The 22,966-nt window shown below is 34.1% G+C and overlaps 1 protein-coding gene across 1 annotated transcript in view; it reads right to left on the bottom strand.

Moving 5' to 3' along the window:
- Positions 1–14,288, bottom strand: part of LOC117105098 (probable Bax inhibitor 1) — a gene marked incomplete in the record, with an annotated part of 21,164 nt that extends 6,876 nt beyond the window's left edge. Inside the window, 2 exon segments of the mRNA XM_033246175.1 lie at positions 12,295–12,404; positions 14,139–14,288. Coding sequence (XP_033102066.1) covers positions 12,295–12,356 — 62 coding nt within the window.
- Between the last annotated feature and the right edge of the window lie 8,678 nt (positions 14,289–22,966).

Raw genomic sequence — 22,966 nt, 5'->3', positions numbered from 1 at the left:
TATTATATAAAATATTATATATTATATAAAATATTATATATTATATAAAATAATATATAAATATATAACGTAAAAAGCCATGTTATTTTTTGCTAAATAATAAGTTAACAGATGGCGCCTCATAAAATCCTGTTTCGGAGACAATGACCAAAACATGTTGGAACGTCACAATTTTTAAAATTTATTTGATTGCAGTTGCACTAAACCTTGACTACAGACAGTAGGTATCTAGACTATACATCATGCTTACTTTCCCCATTTTCTGATGTTCAAACAACATTTTTTAATGATTTGGTTGTTGATGGTTTCTGCCTGATAAATGTCCAAAATTGTAAACTTCGAAGGCTGTTACTCCTGTAACTTCATAATGCAATGTCTGATTTCAATGATTCTTTTACCATTTTATAACTTTCATTTCACTGTTTATTGTAATACCACCTAAAAATCTATTTTTTGCAAAGATCGACTGGTTTGGCTTTTCATTTCCACAAATTGCGCCGAACATATAAGTTTCTGATATACAAATTACAATGTCTGTTTGTATTCTTTTCTATTGCGACCCAAGACGGTTGGAATATGAATACAGTATTTGCAGCACTTCCTAATCAGCAAAGAAAAGTACTTTATAAATGACCTGATTGAATTGGATACAGTATTATAGTGGGCAGGATGGTTGTTCTAGTTGGATACTGTTTAAACAATTTATATGATAGAATTATATATTCTGAATTATGAAATATATATTACTATTTTTATTTCCTTGTGATGTTTTGTTTATCTGTAAACAATTGAATTCTATATTTCTTTCTTACCTTGTTATTGAAAGTTTATGGTATCACTATTAAATTAGATTTAGAAACAAATTCAATAATATTTTCGTCATTCTCAGTAAATTTTAAATTGGCTTTTACGATAATTGTTGGAGGACTGTACTTCTTCTTTGTACTCTTTTTTTTTTTTTTAAATTAGACATGTGCTCCATGACCCTAATCCCTGAGTAATGTAATGTGTTAGATCTAGGTAAAGGGTCAATAATGTTTGATCCGAGTCCATTATCTTTGGTGCTACTACTATTGAAAATACAGATACTAAATCAATACCCCTTTAATTGAATTTACTAGAGAATACTGTTTGGGTGAAGATAATGATGGATGTTACGGAAAAGATATGACAGCCTCATCTAGTTATTGACTAAGCATTCTCAATGCCGTTTCTACACTGGCTGCTGATACAACGCATAGATATAGTAAATCCTTGTCAATACCAGCATCTGCTTAGCAATTATCGCAAAAACATATATAACGTGTCTAAATAGTGTTGTGCGTGAAAAATTGATCTATTATGATACAGCAGCAGTAATATTGCAGTTAGACAGGAAGCTTGAACTTATGTGGATGTCAAGACCTCATCGTTATCATAAGGTAAAGATGAGAACCACATTAATTGAATCTGAATACGTTTTGTACATGGACTTGCGTAAAACTGCATTTCATAATAATTTAATTACATTAGGGTACACAGTACATCAAATCACTTTGCTCAATCTTTCCCTCTGATTGTTGTGACTTCTCATAAACCAACTTCAACGAGGTGTTACCTAATTGCAGGACACACAACATTACTAAGTAGGTTCCAAAGATTCTTGAATGCGTATTTGAATTTCATCAAACAAACGCTGACAGCCACCCATACTACTTTGTTTTTAAAAATCATAATGCAACTGAGAAAACTGCTGGAAATTATTAATGAATAGTTGCATCCAGACACAAGTGGAACAGCGAAGCCCTAGTTATTGAAGCTGCCAGCCTCGACTTTGACAAATTACACATGGCATCAACAGCTAGAAACCCCTCATATTAAAACAAACTCAAGACGGCAGGCGAGTGGCTTATAATCCCTGGCAGCTGACAACAGGAGATAACCAGAGCATTGGCTGTATAGGTGAAGCCAGTGCCTAAAACTAGGCCAACACTATAAATACTTGTATTTCACATTTAAGCTAAGGATAAGGGGAATCCCCTAAATATCTACAAGGAGAGAAAAATCAGACTGCAGATTAATTAATATTTGTTTAACTACAAGTGGGAATGTCTCATGAAGATGATCAAAATGAGGTCAGTATATATTTATTATTCCAATTTTCTTTGCCATATACAGTATATAACATACACTGTAGGCCTACTGTAGAATGCAAGTAAAATGGAACAAAGAAATTCCCTTTTTGGTTGGGGGAAGGAGGGGGATGCCTACCAATTTATTTTGTTTACTTTTTGATGCTTTCTCTCAGCAGGTACCGCTGGGTTGAATTCTTAACCTTTAGAATATGATAATTATAATAATGATACAGACAGATTTTTTTAAATCATAAATAAACTAGAAAAGACATGCTGTATTACATCTCATTTTTCAAATTTTATTTTCGAATGAACATAGATATTTTTTTTAAAAAGAGGAAACCTATAGTATCATCCTTGAATTGTCAAAAAGTTTAGAAAAAAAATCATTAGACTTTCCACACACAACACAATACAAGCAAGCTCTACAGAAATTTAACAAATAAACGAATGAATTTTAACTGTCTTCTCAAGATGTTAATATATCAGTATTTTGATCGAGGCATTAAAATTCTTAGATTAATAAACTAAATAGATGGGGGAGGGGGGAAAACTTAGATATTATTAGATAATATTATTAGATAATAGATCCACCAAGGTGGATCTAATATTATCTGGAAGAGAATTGCTAAAGTGAGTATATGTAGAGTACTTATGCATTAGTTCAGGCAAACTGTTCAATTAACTTGAGAAAAGTTGGAAGTCTACAGTTAACAAAAATATCAGGCAACTTAACATCACATAAGATGTAAAGCCCTTAACAATAAACATAAGATGTAAAAATACATATTTTTTTTATGATTTGTGTTTTGTTGAGCATTAATATTTTTTAGCTTATCAATATCAATTTTCATTACTGTATCTTAACAATGCATTGAATCTGCAAAATAAGAATAATAACAATATAATGATTATAAACAATAATATCAAACAATAACAATTTTGTAATGTACAAAAAATATCAATAAATTTACCTCTAACGGAATAAGAATATTTAATAGGAAATATAGTACCAGGACATGTTTGCCATAATGTAGCCAGATTTCATTATTGTTTCCTTTTAAATTAAATACACAAAAAAGATAATTAAATTTCTGTTAATAATAATCATACATTTTATAATGCTAATGCTAAAGTATTATATTAAGATTTGCTATAAAAACAGGTTTTAAGATTATACCATATACCCTTTTTCTTTAAAAAGATTGTAATTCTCCAAATTTAAAGATCTGTAAATTATCAACATTTAAAAATAAATTCTGCTACACCAACTTCTTATTGTTTAATGAAATTACTTGTTCACCAGTGATTTAAAGGCCTACCTAATACAAGAATGTAGTTGAACATTAATATTATTTAACTCCGTTTTAATTTTCAATTAATAATTTAATACTTTGTACATATAATAGAACTTCAATTTCTATTAGCTCTACTGTATACATCATAGTTACTATATTAAGTGCAAGTCTACTGTACGTCAAAAACAATGCTTTATTTTTATTTAAACCTTTCTACATTTTGATCATTTAAAGTTACTGTTGTATGTACTGTAGCTGAATTAAATTAAAAAGTACAGATTTATATGATTGAATTTAAAAATCTTCTGAACAAATAAAATTTGTAATTTATAATTTGATGTGTAGTATCAATGATAGCCATGTAATCGTGATAGCAATTATTAAATACCAGGGCATGAAATGCCTCCAACCTTGCCAGCCATATCCTTTTTCCTTTATTAATTCCTCCCATTTTATTAGAACAACATCTTTCCGACAGGGCACAAATTACCAGCACACGTCCCTAGCACCCTGCTACAATATCAACACGTACACAACTGTAATGAGGCTCGCAGCATGCCTCGCTAATTATATACAGCAGGTGTATTTATATAAGGCTTATACAATATTGGCAGTGAGAAGTCATTGATGTGATATTTAGAGAAAAGTAGTTCATTAGCTGAGTACAGTATCACAAATAAAGTATCCAAGTAATGGTATTATTATCATTATCATTATTACTATCATTATTATCATTATTATTATTATTTATTATTATTATTATTATTCTACCAAATTAATTTGCATAGCCTAATATTCATGTACTGTAATTTTTACTTAAAAAGTAAATTAAAAACAATGCTATTTTTCATGGACAAATGCTTCCATGTAAGGAAGTATATTACAGTATCTCGTCATTTCCCGTTATTATGCATATAGGATATTATGAATTATTCCATGGCCTATGTTAATGTTGTCTTAGACAGTACAGTACTAACGTTACACAGAGCGATAAATTAAACATTACTTAAAGCCTATCATCTTAATAACATGAAAGGTAAGAAGCATAATCTCATAATCTTTCGTTTTAACTCCAGAGTCAATGAAAAAGATCTAGTTCTCGAACAAGTTCTCAATCAAAAATAAGAATTTTTCTCCATCTGTCTCTGTATCATTTTGCAAGCAGTTTCACCATTGCTAGTGAAAAGCTGATCTTTATACTTCAATTGCACAAATTCCTCATTAACAGAAATCTTCCATTATTATATTTATTTGTTTTATTGATTTCTTCTGTACTTAAAATTTTCAAGTGATAGTTGTGATTTTTGTATTTCTTCTTATTTGCAGGTTTATAAAATAAATTGAAAATTTAAAGAAAGAATTTTCATACATGTAAGTTTGTCAAAGGGCAAAACAAATATATTCTGATTGTTCATTTAGCTAAATGATTCTATTTGTAAATCAACATTATCGATAGGAGTGAAGGCTTCAGGAAACTAGATATAAAAGTCTTACTTAACGGGCAATATTAATTAATTCTAATTACAAATATTATTATTACTATTATTTACAGAACTTTCAGATAGACTAAAGAAACAATGATTAAATTAGAGAATGATTGATAAACTATTGATTAAATTAAATCAACTGTAACAGCATACAGTAATTAAATTATTATAACGATATTTCAATTGACTCTTAACCTGATACATGTTTTGACTAAAAGTCCACGAGTTAAGATGCACTTTAACTGGATGCAAAGAAGTAATGACATTTAAACATGATAGGAAAATTCCAATCAGTAAGGTAATGCTACAACAGGGGCCATAAATCATGTATTATTCCTATCTTAAAGTAGTGAAATTAAAAGACTTAGCAACAGTAACAGCAAAAATTGATGGTCTTATATAAATCGATGATCATCATTACCTCAACATGGTCATTATATAATGGTAAATATATTTGGATTTAAATAAATTACAATTGAAATACGATTTGGACAGCTCTTTGCATTGGTTGGGGACAAGATTTATGACCCCAAATTATCGTTCCAATCAATTTGAAATATTATTTCCTTGTATATTGAGTGAAATTTGCATATCATTTATTTATACGCTGTTAATAAGCTTGTGTCATTAGGTCGTAAAGGTGGTTGTTAAGGAGCTTGCTAGCTTCATAATTTTTTATTTTACACCGTTAAAAATGTGTGCAAAGCTGGGATTTAAAGAGGCTTGTTTCAAATTTTGGGTATTTACAGCTACACCATTAAAAATGCAAATGACTGAGTTGTTTATGCTGCTCATTTGAAACATTGTTTTTTTTTATGGTTACAAATGGGCTTGTGGCTGTTTTATAAAGACCTAGCTTTCCAATCTTAGATGTATATCCACAAAATGTTATTGTTACTGACTATTGTGGACAGATGAGAGTAGCTAACAGTACTAGTTTACCAGGTAGGTCAAACACCAAGAGACCCTTAGGCAGGGCTGGAAAACGTTTTTTGGTGCCTCTGACCATGGAAATAATCACAATTTTTTCCACCACTACTATCCTAGCTCCCCGACCCCTGAAGTCCCTGTACCCCAGCCCAAAAGCCTGATCATCTCCAGCTGGACATCGACCCCCACCCCTCCCCCATCCTCGACAACCACCCAGGCAATTTGAAAGTGAGTGAAAGATTATGATTAAAACAAGTGGTTTATCATAACAATAAGTAATAAAATGCTTTATATTATCAAGGCATTTTTAGATAAAAATCACCTTCACCTACCTAGTATGGGCATAATGGATATATTTAATGTATTTTAAGATAAATATTACATTCACCTACCTAGCATGGGCATCCAAAAGCCCTGGCAGAAGAGGTAGAAGAAATACAGGCAGCTAATACTACACTACAATCAGTACTTAAAATCACTGTTAGTTAGCATTACAAATCTCCTGACGTTTTTTTTAATGTTTTATTAAGAGCAGATTGTAGTTTGTACTCTAGAAGGAAGTCAGAGAACATGAACATAGCCAGGATTTCGAAGTAAAGTATCCTTGGCAACAGGCCCAGTTTTTTTTCACGCTCCGATTGTCGGAACGTTTTATCACTGTGCGGTTTAACACAAAGGCGGCGTGAACTGTTACGAACGTTGAACTTGTGATCGGGCCGGTTTTGCGTTCATTTCATTGCATAAGAGTGCTATTGTATTTCTTTGTTATACATAAGTCAATCAAGAAAGTTGAAAGTGTACGTAATGAAGTGTACTGTATTCGTATTTTCGTGTTTGATGGTCAGTTTATACATCCATGAATGATAGCAATGATTTGTCCAGCAGAATGCTATCGACTTGAGCAGTATTTTTTTTTAGTGACTGTAAGACTATCTATGCATTACTAGTATACTGTACATGATGTCTGGAGACTGTCACTATGATTAAAGGGTAGGTTGAACGTGATTAGAGTTTGGCGAGATGTTCGTTCACAACCAGTTCCCACGATCTGATGAAGAGTGTACGCATTGATAGTGCGGCTCGTGCACGGCACGCGCCGCTACTCTGCTGTAAACACCTGCTTAGCGTCGTGATGCAAATATTTGTGGAGTAATAATAGTAAAAATAATAGTACAGTAGTAAAAATAACTGAATGACAAGGTAATAAAAGGCTATAGACTGTTTTTACTTATGAGAAACTGCTTTAATTCAGAGACTATTAAATACCAGCACACTACGTTATATACAGATACACTTTTAGTTGAATAGTAAGGTGAGCCGTGGGAACATTTTTTCGTTACTTTTACTTTTCCCACGATTTTTTCCCACGATTATTTTTTTTAATTATTTATTTATTTTTTTTTTTTTCATTTTTAAAAATGCCTCCGGTTAGATCGGCGATGCCTCCGACCGCCGGTTGCGCAGTCGCACACTTATTCCAGCCCTGCCCTTAGGGGAGAAAAAAGTTACTGTACAAGCTACCTAGTCTAATACTCTGATCGAATACTTTGATTGTCATGAAATAGCGATATATAAAAGTGCTGTATTCAACTTGAGTATTTAGGTTGATTTTTTTTTTTCTTTATAGTTTTTCTAATGGTATTAATCAATGTGTTCCTTGGTTTTACTCTCATGTTCAAAATATTATTTTTCAAGTTTTTAAAGTCATCAACAGATTCTCTCTCTTCTGCTTCATTCCCAAACCAATCACTCTTTTCTTCACCATCTTCATTTTATGGCCCTGTCACATAGTAACGAATAGAGCTAACTTACAGTATGCCAAGCGTACTGATTTTTTTTCTCTCAAAATATAGATACACTCAAATTCTTGTCAAAAAACAAGCATCCTGGCGTATAATGAATGAGGAACGAATGCTGATCCTACAACTACAGTAGCGTAAATATTAACCAATGACAACACGTAGAGTGTAATTTTCTTTTTTTCTTTTTAAACTAAGCCAAAACAACGTAAATTACGTACCACAACGGTTTCGACCTTTATCAAAGGTCATCATCAGGTGAATGAACTAGACTAAACTAGTTCGTACCATCGGTAGATCTTCTCCGATGACGTGCGCCCTCTGTTATTGTTATGTAACAATTGAAAAAGTGGGTCGTAAACTTATCAAAAAGATCGTTAAGCAATGTCGAGACCACGGTCCTTGCTAGGGGCCTAAATTTTGCAGTAGCCTACAATAAAATCAAGCCGATCGAGGACATCGTAGTGGCTACAGAAATGGCTTGTAAACTAGTCCCCAAAGCTGAAGGAGATCTACTAAGAGCTAAGGTCACAAACATTGTAAGGTCTACAAGACTACCTCCATCAAACATACTCTCCAAGGAAAGAAAAGCACTAGACAATTTAAAAGAAGTCCAAATAGGGCTGTCTCTTATACACATCTAGATGTGTATAAGAGACAGGCTGTATTGTATCCCCAAGATACATAAGCCCAATTGGCCCCTACGACCAATCATTGATTACACAGGGTCCATATGTTATAACCTGTCCCGTAGCTTGGCAGATCTACTAGTACCCATTCTGTCTCTTATACACATCTAGATAGCAATTGGTCAACAACATCAAAGATATTCAGCTGAACCCAGATGAAACGTTTGTGTCGTTTGATGTTACATCACTATTCACAAAAACACCCGTGAAGGAGGCGCTGAACATTGTTAAGGAAAGATTAATGCTGGATGGTGGACTGAAAGAAAGAACAAACTTAAATGTAGAAGACATCATTGAACTATTGGAATTTGTTTTAACCACCACATATTTTTCTTTTAACAATGTTATCTTTAGACAGAAATTTGGTATGGCTATGGGCAGTCCTGTGTCACCTTTGGTTGCTAACATGTACATGGAATGGTTGGAGGAGAAAGCTATCTCGAGCGCTACACCTGACACCAAGCCTCGTTTTTGGAGAAGATACGTTGATGACATCTTAGCTATCATTCCCAAAGGTACCGTATATGCTATAAACCACCATATTAACAACATAGACCCTTCAGGCAACATCAAATTCACTCATGAACTCATGGAGGACAACATTATACCGTTTCTAGACACCCTCATCACAGTACATGAACAAGGAAACATCACCACATCCGTATATAGAAAAGCTACACACACAAACCAATACTTAAATTTCAATTCGCATCACCCATTACAACATAAATTAAGTGTGGTTCGGACATTGATGGAGAGGTGCGAAAATATCGTCACTACAGACCGAGAAAAGAAAAGAGAAATGAACAACATACGAAAAGCCCTACAAGCCTGCAATTACCCGGATTGGTCAATGGAAAGAGTAAAAGAACTAAGGAAAAAGAAACAGCAAGGGAACCAAGAAAGAAGAGATGATCAATCAAATAAAACAAGAGGAAATATTAGCATCCCATATGTTAAAGGCCTATCCGAAAGGATTAAAAGAAGTATGAAAAAACATCACATGAATGCTTACTTCAAGCCCTTCAACAAAATTCGGGAGATGCTGGTCCATCCAAAAGATAAAATCAAGAAAGAAGAGACTAGTGGTGTAATATACCAAGTTAGTTGTAGTAATTGCAAGGCAGTCTATGTAGGGGAGACAGGAAGACCATTCAAAACTAGGTTATCAGAACACAAAACAGATATCATCACTAACACAGCAGGAGGTGTCCGTACCAGAGCAGCCCGTGCCTCAACATCTACGGTGATCCATAAGTCTGCTATTACGGATCACATGGTAGTAAACAATCATTTACCAGATTGGAACAACACAAAGATCTTGGGGAAGGAATCTTCCAGAGTACAACGCACCATCAAAGAGGCCATCTGGATCAGAAGGAATAACAACACCATGAACAGGGACGAAGGAGCATACGAGCTATCACACATCTATGATGACCTCCTACACCAACAGACAGAACCCGGAGGCCCCCGGAGAAAACCTCATAACAACACAGAGGGCGCACGTCATCGGAGAAGATCTACCGATGGTACGAACTAGCTTAGTCTAGTTCATTCACCTGATGATGACCTTTGATAAAGGTCGAAACCGTTGTGGTACGTAATTTACATTGTTTTGGCTTAGTTTAAAAAGAAAAAAAGAAAATTACACTCTACATATTTACAAGAAGCCAAATGAAATTATTTGAACAATGACAACACGTTCGTAGCGTCCGTCCAACCAATGTTCAGTGTACACAACGAATGTGGAGCAAATGTCACACATATGCCCAGCATGTTGCGGCTGGCCACATGATGCATCTCATCTGGGTTGACCTACACTTCACAAGTTTACCTCAGATAGCAAAATTGCTTCATTACTGTATGCCTCCCAAGATACAACCAAGTGGGCTGTACTGTGCAGGCACGTTATTATATCGGTAGACTAGCATCAAATTTATTTATTTATTTATTTATTTGTTTTTATACTGGGTTTCCTCTTCAGTAACAAATTACTGTTCTCCCAGAGGGCCCAATACACATAAAACATTAAAATTTGAAGAATTTACAAATCATTAAAAAAGTCATAATTTTAAAAGCCATCACCACAACAACCGTCAAATTCACAAGTCAAAAAACACAAATCATTCAAACATCTTAGAGGTTGGTATACCCTGTGTATTCGTTGGCCATTTTTACCCATTCGTTAGACAAACGCTATGTATATGTTATGCATTCACTATGGCAAAGTTTCAGATGGATTGGACTTATTTGGACGAAGAGAAAATGTAAACCTAACATGCACACAATGCGCGAAACGTTAAAAACAACAAATACTCACCGTATACATAGCCTATTTAGCAGAACATTGTTCAAAATCAACTGACCCCCAGCTTATCTCTGCGAACTCCTATGAACAGCTAACGAGTACAACGTATGTCAAACATGTCACGAATGAATGTCAACTTGCACGAACGTAAACCAAAATTTTCAATAACGTTGGCATACGTTGGTTGTATTTGGTACAGTGTGACTAGGGCTTTAAATCAATATCTCTTCTTAAGAAAAATTCCATATACTGTACAGTTAATGAATTTAATAAAACTTATGGTCACGATATTTTAAAATACTATAGTACCAAATCTATAAAATAGTATTGTTCATATCATATTTACAAACCAGATGAATATCTTAAACTAAGAACCAAATCTTGCATATAAAATTTTGAGGTACACTCATAAAACGAAAAGTGGATGTACAACTTCATTAATCAAAAATTTTGATGTTTATGTCTACTGTAAGGGTATTATCAACCTTGAAATCGGGGGTTCAAAACTCTCGCTATGCACATCGCTTGTGTCCTTGGGCAAGGCACTTTATCTACGGTTGTCTCTCTCCACCCAGGAGTACAAGTGGGTACTGTACCTGGTAGTTTCAAACACATCCTGCGCTGAATACAGCTGCAACATTATGGAATTCCCCCATGGGGCTTGAGTGTGTGTTCCATATGTGCTTCATCCAGTGATGCGGGGGTAATAATGTAAGTGCATAGAGGTCCCTACAATATGCGCTATATAAGTCGACAATTATTATTATTATTATCTGAGAATCCATCAGCATGTAAAATGTGCTACTACATGTATGTCTCATATAAACTATTTTATATTCTTTACCATATTCTAATAGAGTAAAAGTGAAAATTCTCATAAATGTGATGAACTCAAATTCATCCTTCTTTGGCTGTTGAAATGTTATAATCCTCAGATATCCATAGTCTGTAATGCACATTATTTTAGCCATTCTACTGAATGAAAACAATTTGACAAGACACAATATAATATATTATTTTTTTATAATTTATTTTTTAAAATCTAAGTAAATACAATTTCTAGAAAAATTCTCTGATAAATTGATCTGTTTTTATACCAACTTTCTACACTATCAAATTTTATGTGACAAAAAAATGTGCCCATATATGGGTCCAATGACGTCATCACATATAATCAAATTGTATCAAAAAATGTTGAACGTGTTCAACTAATATGTTCCCACACATTTTATATGACGCTTTTTTGATGAAATTTGATAGTGTAGACAAAAGGGAATGAGGTGTACACAGTTATGACATCAACATGTGCATTCTCTCACTATATTATACAGTATAAGGTTACTAAAGGATAAAAAAGAAAAATTTACTAAGAATAATAATATTCATTTCATTTTCATATATATTAATTTCCACTTTATACAAAAATGACTTTGATACATATACAACAATTAAAAGAATAAATCAAGCAAAGAAGCGAAGCTTGTTTTATACAGCAATAATTATTAAGATTAGTAATATAAATATTAACATAAATATTAACATTCTAACAATAATAATTAAAAAAAAACAAATACTAAGGCACCGTGTTACTTAACAAAAATAATAAAAACAATAAATTGTAAACAGAAAGTGATACTGGAATAGAAAACAAGTGAAATTAACTTACATTTGTGAAAAGTCTGTCAGAGTCTTGAGACTAATTTTTGGTGTTCTGAACAATGAATCCATTCTCGCTTGCAAATCAAATTCTTATCAAGTAATCAATTTAAAGTCAATCTGTAATTAAAAGAAATCATAATGAAAAGTTTTGGAATAAATTAAATACACAGCAAATACAAAATGTTATTATAACATTGTGAATGTTGTGGTTTATTTATCATATACTTATTTATTTGACTTTACACAGGCAAATATACAATCAAATAACAATGAAATAAAGAGTTGTCGGTGACGGCAAAGGCCAACAGGATTATCGCACCTCTGATAGCAGTAGGTTCAAATTCAGAAAATAACTTTTTATAACACCGTGTGGCAACGTTATATAGTCAGAACTTATGTTATAATAAAACATATTTATTATTCTACAAAAAAATGTTCTGTACGCCTCGTTGCAATATGACAACCTAATGTAAAAGTGTTAGACTGAGTAATTTGATAGTTCTACTCAGAATGGATTATAGCACATTTAGGGGCTATGATGTACTGTAAATATTCTGTTGAAACTAAATTTCTAAAAGGTAGCCAGTACTTAACTAAGTCTTACCCCACTAGGCAAGAGATGCATTTAAGTCCTCTCTCAAGACCTCATACTTAAGTATAAAAACTGCACATACTGTATATATTTAACATTGGCAACTTACTATAAAAACAAAAATTATTTTTGCAAATTTTGTTTCTTCTTTTTTTATTTTTCGTCGCAATTTCAAGACCTGTTAAGTGTCCCGCATTGATGTAGGACAGCTTAGCTCAGTCGGCTAAACTGGTGGTAGCCACTGTGTGTGCACTGAACCATGGAGATCACTTAGTCCCCGGTTCAATTCCCATCACTGCTCTCCCTGTATTTCAGCTAAAGGGCTGAAATGCAAGTTATGATTGCATACCGTCTTTTAGATAAGACATTTAAGCTGTTGGTCCTGTGTGCATTATGGCCCATGTGCATGTTAAAGAACGCTGTACACTCTTCGGAAAAGAGTAGGGGATTGTCTCCCGGTGTACTGCCCAATCACCATCAGAAGGACCCCACTGGAAATAAGTCTTCTTGAGACTTTCGTAGGTTATCTATGGGGTTTACACCGAATAAATCTAATCCAATACAGTGAAAAACTTGTTGTCCCGCAGCAATGCCTACATTTCTAAAATTAAATTCATGCAATTCTTCACTGCATACAACAATCATGTATACAACAATCGTGGAATATAATTATTATTTTTTATTAAAATAGATTATACTGATTGAAATTATTGTTAAAAACAGTAATTTGTCCATTGGCATTCCTTTAATGTCCCCACTATTCATTTACAGCGATCTAGGGTAACATTTCTTTAAACTTTTCACGCATCACCACTAAACATGGTGGTGCTGAATGAGAACTCCCCTTTGTATGTCCGTTCTCATCTGTTAATTACAAATACAATGAATGTTCACAGTTAAGAGAAAATAAGTAGGCCTAGGCCTAGACAAAATACTGCTTTAAATAAAATATTACCTAGGCCTATTACATAACGAAAAAGCGTGACCCTATATTGAATACGCGTAGCATACTGTACATTTATCAGAAAGCTAGTTAGCACTATGCTTACAAACAGAAAATCTACGAGTTCTGTACGCAAAGCGAATAATCCTAACCCACCTTGTAGGCCCTAGCCTAGACATACCTACCTACCCTTTCTAACTAGGCATAGAATTCTCTCTCAACAATTGAAATCAACCTTCCAGTTGCTTAACGACAAAGAAATGGCTGAAATAATAATACAAAAATCCCCATAAAGGAAGTATATTTCAAAACATACGTGTTCTTATTTCATGAAGTCTATTTATAGAATTTGTATCATTGACAACTGTAAAACTGTAAAAACAACGTCACAGCTAAAACAGGCTAGGCCAGCAGCGATGGATGAAAAGACACGAAGAATAAGCACATACCAAAGTTTAAAGGTCAATCAGTATTTAAAAAGTAATCATTTCCTTGAAACGTAGTTTTTTGTATATCATTGTCATCGAATAGATAATCCTAGTGCGGCTTAAACTAAGGGGAACAAATGAACAATTATTTTTCGATAACTTTATCTCGGACAAAAGACGGTTTTTAAATTTAAAGCATACCCCTGTAGTTAGAAGCCTAGCCTAACGCTTCTCTTAGTCTAGAGACTAGGGCCTAGGTAGGCCTAGCAGCATCTATACGCCTAGGGCCTAACTACCGCGGGGGTCCCTTTTTAGCTAGGTTAGGCCTACATAGAGCAGGAAGGTGTACATAGAGTAGGCCTATTTTCTTTTATAGAATGCCAAATAAAAGTTAAGCTTAGACTACTTCTCACTATTGATGATATAAGTGAAAATAATATTCGATCAAATCAATACGATCATCAGAATTATTCATTAGAATTTGAATAGGCTATCATTTATAGAGGGCGCTAAACATAAAATTGTATTTGTCAGATAGTGTGTCTTGTGGTTGATGATTATTATAAATTTATTAAACAAAAGTACCAGTGGCTGATCAAGTAAAATAAGGCAACATAATAATCAAAATAACAAATAATAATTACTAATAATAATTAAAAGGCAAAGTTACATTTAAGTTTCCCTAAACAAACTCGTCAACATCAATCAATCAATCTTTATTAAAATTGTAAGTCACAAAATAATGTGATATAAGGTGATTTTTAACTATTTGAAAGCGTGATTTTTTTTTGCTTCGGAAATTCCCTATTGGGGAAGGGAAGAATTGGGGCGAGGGGTTTTTGTGTGTGTGTGTGGGTGGGGGATAGGCCTGTGTAAAATTCAATCTATCACTCTTGGCCCTACTCTTTGACAGTGTGCCAAAATATAAAATCCACTGTACAAAAGTTGACTGCTTCTTAAAGGCATGATATAAGAACAGCCTGACGGCGAATGCCGTCTATTTTAACGGATAATTCAAAAGAAAAAAAAAAAAACCCGTTGTAAATAATTTCAACAAAATTTAAATGCACAAAAATAAACTTTTTCTCTTGCCGTTTCATGACTTTTATTCATTAGTATAGCGCCACCAACCTGCGAGCACTACCGGGATTGGTACTGTTGGCCTACTGGTACATCTAATCGTGCTACACCTGTGATGGAACTATATCATATGATTGGCAATGAGAAGTACAATTTTCCCATACCCCCACAATTCAAATTCACCACAAAGCACCGATTGGTTTAAGCAGGGCTTGTCCTTGAATTACGCTTAGCCGTTGGTCTCCTTTTATTACACTTTAGTGGCATATTGTTGATTTTAAATAGGCATAAGGAACATGTAGCTTCTATAATTACATGTGCTCTCTAGTTAAATGTAGTTGCGTACATGAAGCATATATCAGTAGGGGCCTACATCATATTTGGCCTAACTTTTCATAATGTTTCTCCTCGTTACACTCAGATGCAAGCAACATGTCATGTTCTACAGACCGTTGAAAATCCGAAAGTAACATAAACAGCCTTAGCTTTTCAATACGGTACGTGACCTGTCTCTTATACACATCTAGATGTGTATAAGAGACAGTTGTAATACAGCGGTAAGATCTCGCCATTATATGTTATCCTGCCTAAAGATGTTGTAAATTTAAAAAAAAAAATTTTTCCCCTACAGCCTTGATAAAAGAATACTGTAATTTAGACTTATATTATGCCAAAAAAAAACAAAAATAAAAAACAAAACAAAACAAAAAAAAACAAAAGAAGTTCAGTGAAGTCTGCTGACACATCTGTCCACCATTTCCTAATGAACTCTGGATAACACTAACAGATGTAGTAGCACTTTTATTATCTGGAGATTCGAATTTAGACGGTCCTGTCTTTAATAAAGAAATATAAGCATTATTCCTTGTCATGAATCGTCAAAATATTAATATATCTCGTAGAGCTAAATATATCGAGAATCATGCGAACTCTACATCGTTAAAATAGGTTACATTGTAGCATGATTATAGAAGGATGAAAATGCCAGCGCAACGCATTAGCCGGGGAATTTATAGGCCAACTATTTCCGAATCCTAATTAGTGTGCTTACATAAAAATGTTTGTTCATTACAGTACAATACGGATTGTAAATAGCTGTGATATAATATAGCTGATTGTGTCATCGTGACACAGGCGCGTGGTGGCGAAGAAATATACATTATAATGAGTGTGTTTTATACCCTGATCGATTCCTCATTTTAATGTGTCTGTCAAATATATTATTTCAGAAAGTTGATATGATGAAAAAATCACCCAAGATTCCATAGGATATTTCTATCCCGGTTTTAGGGTTAGTAGGCCTAGGCAAGACTGTACAATAATGGACATTATTCTGGAATCTATATATGCCTATTGCATATGCAATCACAGCCGGGGTATGACAATGTGTAGGCCTAAAATAATAGTATAATTAATTAATTACCATAGATGATTTGATTATGATAATGGATGCAGCAATAATGATTTCTGAATTATCATTTTGATACGAACCTCAATCGAGGCATATTTTGTAATTATTTGGTGTAGACAGCCTGAGGACTGATAACTGAAAAGAATTAAAACAATCTAATATTTATCACAAATGGGTACCACATAGGCATGAACCATTTAGACTGTTCTTTCATCAATACGTTTGATTATATGCTAATTTTTACCTGTGATTATATTTCTATCAATAACTTGGACGACAGGTTGATGGCGTTTGGGGTGAAATAGATAAGATCGATATATGAATAATCATTAGTTAAACTCTTTAAGGAAAGTTGGTGTATCTCTGTTAAGTTCCTGCTATTATATCGATTCACTTTTCCCATCTGTAATAATGCTGGTTGGGTTGGCGATACAGGCACAAGCCACACGCAGGATGGATATTGCCGAGGGAAAATGCCAGTGGTAACATAAGTCTGCATTCGAAGGTGGATGCGCGGGGAGAAGATATTCTAGTGGTGTCAAGCGATTCAAGCGTAAACTATCTTGATCGAAGATATGACCTTCTGTGTAGAACGAAGCACAGGCGTTATGATATTGGTTGATAGGTTCTGTCGTAGCGTGAAATATCTATTGTTGGAAGCATTTAACGTGGGAAATACAAGCGTACAAACATACGCTACTATCAGTGGTTGCTTATTCATAGAATATTATGACTTGTCAACTCGTGTGTTGTAATCCTCCACAACTTTCTGCATAAGTGAACTTCTTCGACGACGTAATCTTCGTAACTCGGGTCTTTCTCGAAATCTACTTGGATATTTATTCTATCTGGGATCTTTTCACTTCGGGTTGACGATCATCAATTTCTTGTAATTGAATTTTGTTGTGTGATTTTGTTGAATATATCTAACTGGATCTACTTGACCAGATACAAACACGATGCATCAAGGTGTTTCTTCCGGAGGAGGAGCTAAGCAATACGTGAAGCCAGAGAAGAAGAAAAAATCGGACAAAAAATCCAGCCAACCAGCATACGTACCGCGAGAGGGGGTAATTCAAATAGAGTTGAATGAGGTAAAGTGTCTCTTTTCCTACGTTTTGTTGTAACCCTTGTATGTTGTATGCTTGTGTATGTTTTAGGGTTTTTTTGTCAGAATACTTAAGAATGACAATGAAGAGACCGAACCCATACAAACTGCAGTCTTACGGAGTCGCATTGTTTACAAATAATCGATATTTTACCCAACACTGTGTTGGTCGTGTTTACCAACCAAGGAGAACATTCCTATAGTCTACCCCTTGCTATACCGATTTTTTAGTTTGGTAATTGAAACAAATATGGCTTCTTTCCATTCAGGAGGGGAGGACATGGTACACACGAACAACTTCAGGCTCACTAAAGAAGAACGAGTATGTGGTTTTTATAATATACAGAGTGCCGTGCTTAATTTTGCTGTGTTAATAGCAATAATAGACGTGTTACAATTCGCTGTAGCCGCGCAATTTATGCTACTGTAGGCCAAGGGACATTTTTAGGACTCAGTTATTTTGTGTAACACGTTCTACATTCCAATACTAAGCAAAATTTAATGTTCCATGATTGTGATCTTGTTTCGTTGCAGTTTGTTTAAGGGGTTTCGATCTGTGAACTGTCGTGTGTAATTCTATTAATCAAGAAGCAGGTGACTCGAGTTTTCTCGATGAACCAAATCATCGTCGCGTTCACACTAGAAAAGAAATAAACCTAAGGCTAATTGGGAATAACACAGCACCATGATGACAAAGTTAAGCCGCCTGATAGCAGGCCGTTTGGGGCTCCCCCCCCCGGCGCCACCACTGATTGTAAAACAGCGTTACCATCTCGTCTGTATGCTATCCTGCCTGAATATGTTTAAGAAATAAACAATTGAATAAACACCTTGTAATAGAACCTTTTCTGATATGTCAGGTCTGTAACCAGCTTGAATAAGGGGGGAGGGGTGGGGGTGATCATGTTAAAAAAAATTGAATGGAACACATTTTGTATACGGGTGAATGGGGTAGGGGAGCATTTACTACCAATAATCTAATATTTGTTTTTGTTTTTAAGGTAATTTCTGCCTCATAAAATTGAATTAGCGAAATTGTGATAAATTTTGACACAATTATCATATTTCATTCAAGTGTAACTCTCGTTCCAATCCTGGACCACCCCCCCCCCCCCCACCCCTGGTTACGGCCCTGACCGAAATAATGGCAAGGCCATGGTCTTAGTATTTCATTTGATGTCAGGCCCACTTACTTCATATTGTCATTTTCTTCATTAGTCCTATAGGGAAGTATCTCGCCGTGAATACAGTTGTCCCTGCGTTTGGTAATGAGAGCAAATTTGACACTATTACGTCATTATAGCCATTCATAATCATAGAGCCTCTCTCAATGCCGAAAATAGCAACAATTTACAGATAAAAATAAGTCATGAATATTAAAATAGTGTGAGATAATTACATTTAAAATTCTCCTTGTTCCATATTGAATAAAGAATAGTTAGGCCTAGAGCAAAATGAATATAAATTAAAATTCCGTTCATACATCAATCCTGTCATTGAATGGCATATTTTTATACTGTACCGTCAAATTTAGTTGTGGACCAAATTATAATTGTACTTTAGTGATATTCTCTGCATGTTAAAATATATTCCAACCATAATTATACCTCTCTGGTCAATAATATGTCAGAAACATTTGCTCCTAATGTTCTGACCCAAATCTGACGAATTTCTACAAGATTTTGCCAATTTTGTGAATCGTAATGTAGGCCTTCGGCAATCTGGCCCAGATCCACCCTAGTGTTTGTCCAGATTGTATAATCCATCTATATAAGGATGCACGGTTACTAAATGACTGAATTATTAATGTAGTTAAGTTTTATAGCATCTGGAATCAAACGAACAATGAATGTAGTTAAGTTGTCTAGCAGCTGGAAGCCTATTAATCATATCTTTTATCTTAAAAGAATTGAATATTTATTCCCTTTAAATTTCATTCTGAGTTTGGATTCTAAGTGATTGAATCATTGATGTTGTAAAGTTTAGTCTTAGCAACCGAAAGATCAATATATTAAAATCGGGACACAACAGGTAGAATCGAAGAATGCTTTGCGTAGTAGTTCCCACACAACGGTCACTTCCACATTGCAGGGGGGAATAGAGGATGCCTCCTAGTGAAAAAAAAAACTTCTATGGAAGAAGTAAAAACCAGTGACTTGATTGATTCGATCAATAATTTTTTTTAATTTTTATGTACTGGTACTGGTACACTGGACTGGTGCGGGCGCTTTCTCAACAATAAAACGCCCCTGGGCGTTTATTCAAATAAGGCTACGGTTAAATTGTTTTGGTAACTGTTTTCACTTTGCATTTCCTAGCATTCAATTTTTAAATATCTTTAAGTCTGTTCTATAATTTCTTGTTATCAGTTCCCGTGATACTATTTTAAGGCAAAAAAGTCGACAAAAAATCCAGACCCCTCTGTTACCCCTACGGTATCACACACGCCACACGTATAGGAGCGAATATTCGTTGTCGATAACTAATGCGTATTTCAACCTTACATTGTCTATAACGGAAAGTAAACTGAATGTTATTTTAGGATGCAGAAAACGTGTCTATCTACATCTAATCGATAGCAATGGTTGTACCTGTATTAGTACAGTAATTTGGAAGCGATCAACATTCTTGGCACATTTTCATATACTGACTTTTGATGAATTAACCATCACACATGTGTTTGATTTAATTGAGCAATTGATGACAGATGCATGTTGCTTAGCAACAAAATATAATAGACAAATGTTGTTTTGTTAAGGCATCATGTCTTTATTTTATTAGGCCTGTTTATTTTGTCTTTGAACATAAAACAGCGAAGCATTATCACCATCGTTTTATTATAATAGTTTAAAATTATTTATGATTATGATTATTATTATTATTTATTATTATTATTATTATTATTATTATTATCACCATCATCATCATCATCATAATCATTATCATCGTCATCATCATCATTATTACTATTCATATTATTAATAATAAGTTAATATTAGTTAGTTTGTTATTAAGCATATTACTGGAATGTTTGGAAAAATATGTTTTTATGATTATTTGATTATAAATGTTATACTAATAATAATATCATGTACTGTACAATTCTAGGCACTATTGTATCTCTATCATAAAATATCTGATAATAATAGTCTGTAATATCGGTTTGCTCCAGAAATTTCAAAATATAATTTCTTTTCATTTCAATAATTCAAATTACATCACGGTTCCGCACTTCTTTCAAAGATATAACCAGGGATTCTCTCGCGTATAGTCGTAGCCATGTTGACGCGCATTGAACTATCAAACGAATTCTTATCCATTCCATACATTATTGTACTAGAATTTATGTCCATCCAATTTTGAAATTAAACTGTTTACTGAAAAATGTGTTTAATCGGTACCGTAAAACTATTTCTACCAGTCCCACACGTCCAAGTCATGAAGTGCGTTGTAACAAGGCAATTCAATTGAATTGCCTTGTTATATTATAACGAAAAATGGTTCATTCAAACGGGACAACGCGTTTCGGTAACAATCACGTATAATTATTTTAAACAAGCATATCAATTTAACACGGAATCACCATAAATATGGCCTAATGAGATAAGACTGTCATGCTAGTTGTAATCACGTGATGCCTATTTTTACGTGTTTTTTATAGTCTCGTTCCGGGTTTCTTTGCCTTGTTATGTAACACTGCGTACATAATCAATACTAATCATTTCCATATGTCAACACTACCCGTTATAAATTCATTGATGTCAATAATTAATGAATACTTTAAATCTTAATGCGATAGTGTAATTAGTACCCACAACACCAATGAAGGACACAATCTGATTTTGAACCATGATCGCTCGGAGTTTATTTTCTGACACGACGCGTTACACAGACGACCTCCCTTTGGAAGAGATATTCCCAGTACTGTAATTACTTAATACGGTACTCTATATGCAATCAAGACGTTTGCCTGTATTTTGCGGTAGTTGGTGCAATGTATTTCAGAACTATCTAGTCTAGAGAATCACTCTAGGCATATATATTATAAGGATGTTTAACTACTACTATTCAAATAAGCGTTGGCGTTTATTGTTGAGAAGGTTTTTGAGGGGGCGTTTATTCGAGGGAGGCGTTTATTTTGTGTGTGTGTGTGTGTGTGTAAAATTGATGCGTATGCATATATACTCAAATTTCCATTGATTTCACAGTAAATGTGGAACTACACATAATTACTGTCAAAATGTGTATTGTGTGATCAAAAAGATTTATTGATCCAAGCCAGGTTAGTAAAATGTAATTCTACTGGAGTAGAACATTAATAGACTGTGTTGAGAATAATGTTGCTGCCATTAGATTTGTTTACAGTCAGTTAGGGGGCGTTTATTCAAGGCAAAAAATTAACGCTACGGGAAGTTAATTCGAGGGAGGCAGTTCTAAATGAGGTTCTAGAGGGTATTCGAGAAATAATTTATTCGAGGGGGCGTTTATTCAAAGCGGGGCGTTTATTCGAATAAATACAATATACACACGGTCAATCCGTAGCCAGGATTTTTAAACAGTGCGGGACAATATCAGGGTGGACCCACTTTACGCGTAAATTCAAACAATGTGGACACATTTTACGCAAAAATATGAAAAATCTGGACTCATTTTATGAAATTTTACCCATTTTAAGTTAAATATGAGAAATCTGGACCCATTTTTCAAAAAGTGGACTCATTTTATGCATAAAATTACATAATTTGGACCCATTTTAAAAAATGTTTCCCCATTCTTTGTGGACCCATTAGAAAAATTGTGTGACTGCCAACTGTCCCAATAGCTGGCTACGGCATTGCACACGGTGTTAGGGCATCACAGGCCAGGCCGACGTGAATTAGAGCTAAAACACGATAGAATAACAATGATAACAATATTTTTAATTAATTTATTAAATTCGCTTATGGTAATACTAAATTGATTCTGCATCAGTTATTGTAAAAATTATATGCATGGTCATAAACCGTCGGGTACATATCATAAAATAACAAATTACTGTAAATTTTAAGCGATATATCATTATACATCTGCATTTGCAGATGTGTGACGTCACGTCGTAAATCAAACATGCGTTTTCA

Source organism: Anneissia japonica, unplaced genomic scaffold (assembly GCF_011630105.1).
Source record: "Anneissia japonica isolate Jap-2015-1 unplaced genomic scaffold, ASM1163010v1 scaffold701_len334292_cov200, whole genome shotgun sequence".
Taxonomy (NCBI): domain Eukaryota; kingdom Metazoa; phylum Echinodermata; class Crinoidea; order Comatulida; family Comatulidae; genus Anneissia; species Anneissia japonica.
The sequence above is the reverse complement of the archived record's forward strand: the minus strand, read 5'-3'. Positions and strand labels throughout refer to the sequence as shown.